At 44.5% G+C, this 9,133-nt stretch overlaps 1 protein-coding gene across 1 annotated transcript; it reads right to left on the bottom strand.

Annotated features, from left to right (window-relative positions):
• Window positions 1–2,724: 2,724 nt before the first annotated feature.
• On the bottom strand, window positions 2,725–5,595 carry LOC147453945 (G-type lectin S-receptor-like serine/threonine-protein kinase At1g34300). Its single transcript, XM_086517233.1, has one exon. It carries the CDS (start codon window positions 5,593–5,595, stop codon window positions 2,980–2,982), a length of 2,616 nt encoding a protein of 871 aa, XP_086373359.1. The 3' UTR covers window positions 2,725–2,979.
• Window positions 5,596–9,133: the final 3,538 nt, after the last annotated feature.

The raw sequence follows: 9,133 nt of genomic DNA, 5'->3' as shown, positions 1-9,133 counted from the left end.
TTCTTTATAAGCATCCTCTTTTGGTAATCGCATCTCTTGGAGCATGTTGATTGCAAGACATGCCCAACATGGCTATGGCAAGGAAGGCTGGGACATTTCATCAAATACAAAGGGATGTCCTTTCTCTAAATGCAATCACCTATGTGTGTGTATATAGACAACATGTGGGCTTAACATGGATGAGGGAATTCACAATGAGATTGCTTGTCAGGGGCTCTTGGAGAAAGATGTTGTGCTTCGCAATGCTTTGACCAAGGCTAAAAAAAATACATTCTTCCTAACCGAACAAAATAAGGGGAAACTTGAAATTCTCCCGGTTTTCAGGTCAAAATTTGAAGCTTTTGCCAGTAATTACACTAAAACTTGTGTAAATTTGCCGGTTTTCTTAAAGGCAAGCTCAAAATCTAACCGGGATTTTATAATTTTGACTGGTTAAAATACACTAGACCCCGGTTTTTTACTAACACTGGCTTTGGCTGATATTTATGTCAAAAGTGGTGCCCTTTTAAAAGCACAAAAGGTTTTTGATAAACATCCTCTGGAGTGTCGTGTACATGCCTAGTATGGTTGTGGCCAGGAAGGCTGGGCTGTTTTCACTTTATGCGAAGGGACTGCCTTTCTCTAAATGCAATTACCTATGTTTTGTACCTTGAAGGGTTACGGCCTTATGCAATATCTTCACATGGATGAGAGAATTCACAATGAGATTGCTACTTGGAGGCTGTTGAAGCAAAGTGGCGTGCTTCGAAATGCATTCATGGATATGTATGACAAAGGTGATGCCCTCACAAAAACACAGGAACTTCTTGATAAGCATCCTCTCCGAAATGCCATCTCTTGGAGCGTGTTGATTGCAAGACTTGTCCAACATGACTGTGGCAAGGATGGCTGGGTTGTTTTCACTAGATGTGCAATGCTTCGGTGCCCGTCTGCTCGAGAAAGATGTCATGCTTGGTGGTGTTTTAGTTGATATGTATGCCAAACATCATGCCCTCACAAAAATACACGAATTCCTTGATGGGCATCCTCTTTGGAATTCCATCACTTGGAACGTGATTCACAAGAAGATTTAGATTTTTTCTCATGGAATAAAAGGGAGCCTTTTTCAATGTTTACATCATGAGCTTTTGCTCGGGAGGCACGAATACCTAGCTAGGTACAATTGGGGATAGGGGACCGCCGGCCCGGTGGTCTACTCGGGAGGCACGCATATCTAGCTAGGTACAATTGGGGACAGGGGACCACCGGCGCCCCTTGATTGGCATCCTCTTTGGAATTCCATCACTTGGAACGTGATTCACAAGAAGATTTAGGTTTTTTCTCATGGAGGAAAAGGGAGCCTTTTTCAATGTTTTTCATACAATGCATAACATCATGAGCTTCTGCTCTGGAGGCACGCATACCTAGCTAGGTACAATTGGGGGCAGGGGACCACCAGCCCAGTGGTCTGCTCTGGAGGCACGCATACCTAGCTAGGTACAATTAGGGACGGTGGTCCCCCACCGGGCCGGCGGTCCCTTGCCCCCAATCGTACCTAGCTAGGTATATCGTGCTTCCTTCAGAGAAGCTCATGATGTTGAGGTAAGTCATAATGTGGGAATTATTGTGAGAATCTGTCCAAAACTTGTTGTGTACGTATTGTAGGATATCCAAGATGCTGGTGGTAAAAAAGTTTTGGGCGGTGTAAACCAGACGTAAAAGGGAAGTCTTTTCTCCAAATGCATTCACCTATGCTTGCACCTTGAAGGCCTATGGCATTATGCAAAAGATGTAGTGCTTCGCGGTGCTTTAATTGATATGTATGCCAAATGTGATGCCCTTTGAAAGCACAAAATGTTCTCGTTGACTTTTCCGTTTCAAATGTTTCCTGTTGGAATGTGATGATTGTTGGGTATGCCCAACATGGATATGAAGGAAAGGCCTCTCTACAGATGCAATCACTTATGCTTGCACGTTGAAAGCATTTAGCCTTACGGACATGGGTGACATTTTTCATGATGAGATTGCATATCCATCAATTTGCATGGTTGATAGATACTCTCTAAGCATCACCTGGTGTGTGTCCAAAGCAGCAAAAAAAATCAAGTGACAAGTACAAGGAAGAAGCAATATTCGCAAGCATAGCTAGGAAAAGCATGATGAGGAGTGTGTGCCATGCAACTCACAAGAAGTTTTGGACAAATTATCACAATAATTCCCACATTGTGACTTACCTCAATATCATGAGCTTTTGTGAGGGAGACACCGCATACCTAGCTAGGCCACCGGGGCCGGTGGTCCCCTGCCCGCAATCGTACCTAGCTACGTATGCGGTGCCTCTGTCACAGAAGCTCATGATGTTATTCATTGTATGAAAAAAACATGAAAAGACTCCGTTTTTCTACATGAGAAAATTTCTAAATCTTCTTGTGTTGCAGGTAGTGCTTAAAGCCTTTCAATTCTTTATGTAGTATTGAGACAGTGAAACGAGCACACTGAAATTTGCAGGCTACTGGGAGGAATGGCTATGCAAACATAAAAAGGAAACAAGATTTAACAATAAATATTAGGAGTAATCCAAAGCATCAATTTACATAAAATTGTAACCCTTATCATGGTTCATTTGCGAGGAACATGTACTAGACATGCTACCAAGTAGAGGAAAGGTGACAAGCTTGGATGAAAACAAAGCACAATCACTCTCTCTCTCTCTCTCTCTCTCTCTCTCTCTCTCTCTCTCTCTCTCTTGAAGCTTCATACTCTGTGAAATAAGGCTCACATTCCTCCTTGCCTTGGAAAAGGGGGAGAAATTTTTGCTAGCCGGGCTCTGCTTTAAAAAATCCAGGACGAGAAGTTTTTTCATGAGCTTTCAGTCCAAGATGCCTGTGTCTTGGAGTGGAGCTCTATTTTATAAATGTTTGGTTTGTACCACTCCAATCCAATGTGAATACACACACACACACATAGCCTCATGTGAATGCATGTACCAAAAATAATTCACTACAGACGTGCCTTTCCACACAGTATAGTGATGGCTAAAGAGTTGTCCCTGCAACCAGAAGAATGTACTCTTGGGACCCAGGCCTGGAAATGCTGGATAAGCTTCAAGAGTTTGCTTTGTAGACAACTTTTTTTTGAAGAAGTATCTGATGAGGAGAATGCATATTCATGGGTATCAACAGGTTCACCATGTGGAAAGAGGGAGGGTGGTGGAACTTCTGGAGCAGGCAAAGTTCCTTCAAGCATTTGGACCACCCTCCTCATTGAAGGCCTTGCATTCCTGTCCCCTTGGGCACAAGCAAAAGCTACCTTCAACACTAACTCTACTTGCTGATAATCAACGGAGACTGCATCCATTCTTGAATCAATCACCTCTTTCATCTTCTTGCCGTACGCCCATACTGGAAAGTACCAATCATCATTGCCTTCCTCCATGGCAGACTTTGTGTACAAGTAATTCTTTCGGCCACTTACAATCTCCATCACCAACATGCCATAGCTGAACACATCTGCTTTTTCTGTGATGGGTAGATTAAGGACCCATTCTGGAGCCAAGTATCCTCTTGTACCCCGAATGGTAGTCATCTTCACAGTGTGGTCACGGCTATACAGATATGCAAGACCAAAATCCGCTACTTTAGCAATAAGGAAGCCATCCAGTAGTATGTTTTGGGGCTTGATGTCACAATGCAAAATACAATCTAGGCATTCTTCATGCAAGTAATGTATTCCCCGTGCTACGCCCAAACATATTCGGAACCTTGTGCCCCAGTCAAGAGCATCGATTTTGTCATCATTACTGCCCGCCTGAAAGAGTATCTGATCCAGGGACCCATTTTCCATAAACTCATACACCAACAATCTGTGGGTTTCCTCAGAGCAGAAGCCAACCAGACGTAGCAAGTTGATGTGATGAATGTGACCGAGAGTCGCGATTTCTGCACGGAATTGCTTTTCTTGTTGTGAAACACCTTCTAATTGCTTAACCGCAACCAATGTACCATCCGGCAGCTTCCCTTTGTAAACAGTGCCAAAACCCCCTGCTCCAAGCTTGTGGGTGAAATTTTCGGTCGCAGCTTTGACCTCCTGGTATGAGAATGCCAATGGAGATCTTGAAACAGACTCTAGATCCTCATGAATGCTCATATATTTTAGTTTCTTTCTAGCTTTCAAGAGGGCCATACACGCAGCAGCAAAGCATAAAGCTTGGGCCCCGATGAGCACAATTAAGATTATAACTGGAAATGCTTTATACCTTGTCCTGACGCACGATACAATTGCGGTGCTGTTAAGGAGGACAGGCGGTTGAAAGAGCGATTGGGAGCTCCAATTAGTTGCAGTGTCTTCTATAGGGCTGAAAACAGAGGGGTCATGGTTGGACATTTTGAGAAACACTTTGTGTTTTTGAGACCCCACATACCTCCCATTTCGCACCTCTTCCTTCAGCCAGCAGCACCCATACTGATCAGATTCCCAATACACGACTGCCATGCATGAACAAACTTGTAAGCACCGGTCTTTGCATTCCTTTATCGACAGATTTGTGAGATCCCTGAAGTCACCATAAGGAAAGTCCACATTCTCAATCTCTGCATACTTGATGGGCGTGCTGCAATCAGGATTGATTTCGTAAACTCTTTCGCATCCGCTGGAAAGGAGGGTTGAATCCTTGACAGTAAATCCTTGCGGGCATACGCATGTGGGTTGCGGATTATAGACACAAACCCCATACTCTCCGCAAAGTCCGTAAACTCGATCACATACATCAGTAAATGCCATCCATACGATTGTCCATTCTGCAGAGGTTGCATCCCAAGCATGCATGCGAAGGTTGCCATCGACGTCAAGCGTAAGCCTGTATGTCGATGAAGACCCATGGATAATGAATGGTGGGGAGCTATGCATTGTTATGGTCGATCCCACAAGGTCAAACCAGAATGAGGTGATGTTTCCCCAATCCATCCAATAACCTGTGGGTTGCAAGGTAGTGGAGAGCTTGAGGACTCCGGTGGAGTAGTCGAAGCTAAGCGTATAGCTTCCACTCTTGAAGAAGCCGGCGCGCTCGTTGGAATTCAGGAATAATATGGAGGGCACAACAGAAAAAACTTGGTTTGGAAGAAGTGTATCTGTGGGAAAAAAGAAGCTTTGCCACACATAATCAGACCTATTGTTGAGCAGAACAAGGTTGCCGGAGTCAAGAAGCTGCAGTTGCACAACCCCCAGATTGTATGTCCCAGATGACCAAAGGACAGAAGGGGACAGAGAGGGGTCAGAAAGGCTAAGATCTCCATTGGATAAAAGGGTGAGTTGTGCAGTTGACGATACGGCATTGTCTCGATTTGCCACCCACGCAGGAGGGCCGGCCTGTGCAGCAGCGTCAAAGGCAAAGGAGATTGCCAGGTAGAGATTGGTGGAGCTTTTTGAAGAGGCAGGAGGTGGGCGAAAGGACAGCACAAAGGCGGAAGAGGGAGATTGCAATGGTGTAGAGAATGGGGTGAGCACAGAGTTCAACTCCATTTTGTCATTGCCTCTGCTAAGTTGCATGCTGAGTAGCATTAAAATCCAGAGAAGAAGCAAGGAGGAGCAGATTGGAAGCTCGATCAAAACCATGGCCATTGGCTACGTGGGGCAGTAGCAAGTAGGTTCTTGCTCTGCATCAAGTGCAGGGTGTAAGAGGAGGCTGCATGTAAAGGAGGGGGTACTTGTTTAGATTTAAAAGGCTTTGTTCAGACAGGACTGCCGTCGCCAGCCTGCCGGGAGGCTTCAGCCCAACATCGGTTGGTTCGCAAGTTCAAGGTTTGAACCAGGTGCCTGAATTTATAGCTTCGGCCTTCACGTGAAGCCTTGCACTATAGGACATAAGGAAGTATGCCCCTACAACAATTATAATTTGAAAGATTCTTTTTGAATATTCCTTTTACTCTTCTAATGCTTTTGAAAAGAGTGCACTAAAAAAATGTGTATATCATGTGCCAACGGTAAAGCTTTGTTGGAAGAGATTTGGTTTTTGTGACACCATCGGTTGTGCTCCATCGTCTTCACAGTTCACATAGAGACATGGCGAGAGATGATGGCATAGACTTGAGCATGGAACCAATTTTGACGTCATCCGATCCATCTACACCTTTCACATCATTGGTGTGTACACGCTTACACCAAGGTTCATAGAAGTGTTGTAAAGCGTCCACAATAGGATGGACATATTTTTTATTTTTATTTTGCCATACTTACAATTGTGAGTTGAGAGAATTTATGTTAACTCGATAAGAATACAATTGTCCTCAAGCACTACATATGCCTTGAGGAGGCTAAGGTTCCACAAGAGACTAGCAGGAGATGTTACTTCTACCCTCTTGAGAGTCCTAAGCAACTCAAAGCTTGCAACCATCCTTCATCTTTGCTAACAGCTCCTCTTCTTGCTCCAACCATCTGTATGAGCTCAATGCTCAGTCTCACAATATTCTCAAATAAAGCAACATCCAGTTTGTCCTCAACTACTCGAGGTTCATGTACTTCCATACCTAGTTCAGGTAGCAGAATCTGATCATTTGACTGCACACCAAAACAGCCTGGCTTTGGATACCAAGACCTCCCAAGATTAAGTCATTCGTAAAAAAGATTATCTTCCAAGTCCTTCGTACCCAATTGCAAACCCTAGCGGCAAGCCTGCATGAAGTAGGGCACTTGCCAAACAGATGAAGGGGGTCTTCCGAGACTGAATTGCAGCCAGAAGAAGTGTCAGAGCCGAGCCCTCTTGCTTGCACCTTAATCTCAGTGGGCAAGGCTCCCCATAGCACCTTCCAGATAAATACCTTTATATAATCCGGCCCTTCAATCTCCCATATGGTAGTAACCCTCTTTTGCCAGCGTTCTTCTGACCAGTTTTTCTTCCAGATTCTATTGAGTGGGGCAAACCAATCCGCTTTGTACACCAGCACATAGTAGGTACTTCGGGTCTTGGGAAGCGAGAACACTTTGTCTTTCGGCCAGTGCCAGACTCTCCAATCTATTTCTGATCCACATACATACGGAAGTGAGGAAGCTAGCGCTTCCAAGAGTCACTAATCACAATCCTTTCGTATAGTCCCAATTTATGCTCCATCACCATGAGCTTCACATCCTTCCAGCAAAAGCTTATGTCATCCCAAAGATGCAAAATTTTAGAGATTCCTTTGTTGTTCACCAGTCGTGCAACCTCCCTCCAAAAGGAGTCCAAGGAGCCCCTTCCAAGTTTAGAGAGCTAGGGGGACCAATTGCAGGAGGAGTCCTTGAAGTATGTGCGATTCTCTCCCCATTCAAGAGTTGAGGCTGCTTTGTTACACTTTTGTGCTAGCTCCCATGTGCAACCACCAAGCTTGAGTGATGTCGGACAAGGTGCTAAAATCTTGTCCGTCACAGTGGCCATCTTCAATGTTCCCCTTTTTGAGTCAAGCTTTGCGTAGTTAATCATATCCCAGGCCATAATAGCCCACTCCCATTTCTGGTTTGTCAGAGAAACAACAAGTTTGGCACACAAAGCTTTCGCATGCACCATGGGGTCAATAATCCCTATTCCGCCTGCTTCTTAGGTCTTGCTACCCATTCACATTTCCCCCACTGGCAAGGGGTTGTGTCTTTCATGTTGCTTTTCAATAAAAAATCGCTTGATAGGCTTCAAGAATTCTTTCCAATTAGATTTTCTCATTTTTAGCAGCGGCGATACAAATGAAATGTATGGTATCATGAAAGCATTAATCATCGTGACTCTGCTATGAAAGGGGAGGAGCACAAACATCCATCTTCTCATTTTGTTGTTAACTTTGTTCAAGAGCGAGTCAAACCTGTGTTTATCGGTAATGTCCACTCCACGAGGAGCATCTAGGTGCCTGAACACAGTGCCCTTGCCTATAACTTCTCCTGACCATTTCGCGGGGTCAAAGGTGTTGCATCCTGAGAGAGATATCAATATTGATTTCTCAATAGTGCACATCAAGCCGAAGGCAGAGGCAAACGTTGAACAATCTCAAGGGCTCTTCTTAACGTTTCTGATTTAGCTTTGAGAAACAACAAAGAGTCATTTGAAAAGAGCTTTGCAAGCAGTTGCTTTCCTGCAGGCAGTGAGAGACCTTGAATTTCCCCTTTTGATGCATTGTCCTCAAGTGAAGTCGCCAGTGGGTGAGAGCCAATAGCAAAAAACAGCGAGGCAAGGGGGCAGCTTTGCTTAGTCGAGCGGTTGACCTTAACCCTCCACTATCTTGTTATTGAAAAGGAGCTCAGAGTAACTTCCTTCCCCCAGCGTGCGGACCATCATTGCACACATTCTAGGTCCAAAACCCAAAGCCTTCATGAGTGCCTCAATATATGACCATGAGATTCTATCGTAAGCCTTATCTAGATCAAGCTGGAGGCAGATACATTCTTGCTTGGTGAAGGAGGCATATTCAATACCAACCATGGAACCCAAGATGTTGACAGTTGTCATAAATGGACCTACCTTTTATGAATCCATGTTGCTGGGGAATGATGATTCTATTCAAGGTTGGAGCCAGTCTTAGAGCAATCACTTTAGCAATGATCTTGTACACAATTATCATCATAGAGATAGGCCGCCAGTGCTTCAACAAAGAGCAACACACCAACTTGGGGATAGGTTTGATCAACCCTTTCTTCAGGCTTGCATCCAATTGACCCTCCAACAGAGCCTTGCTTGCTCGTTGCACTATCAGGATTTTAAGATCCTCCTAGAATTCTTTGAAAAACTCGGTAGTTAGTCCATCCCACCCAAGGGACTTTTCCTTCCCCATAGCCTACAAGGCGGTCCAACATTCATTGACAGAGATAGGCCTCTCCAATTCTTTTGATTTAGTTAGAAATAGGTCATATTTAACGGTACTAAGCAGAAGAGCTCTAGCCTCCCCGATCCCCTGAGCCCAGCCTTTTGACTAACCAATAATTTGACTGAGATTATCGAGCATGAGCTTGGCCATATCATTTTGGTCCCTGAGAACATTCCCCCTCTCGTTAAGTAATTGTTGTAATAGAGTCCCTTCTTCTTTTAACCTTGAGAGCTCTAAAGAAATGTGCCTAGTTAGTGGGCTCGAGTTTGAGGGCAAGCTCTCTGGCCAATAGGCGAGTCTTATTGATCTCCTTAGCTTGAAAATCAGCAAGACATGAT

This window comes from Adiantum capillus-veneris, chromosome 7 (assembly GCF_014529385.1).
Source record: "Adiantum capillus-veneris isolate H3 chromosome 7, ASM1452938v2, whole genome shotgun sequence".
NCBI lineage: Eukaryota > Viridiplantae > Streptophyta > Polypodiopsida > Polypodiales > Pteridaceae > Adiantum > Adiantum capillus-veneris.
The sequence above is the reverse complement of the archived record's forward strand: the minus strand, read 5'-3'. Positions and strand labels throughout refer to the sequence as shown.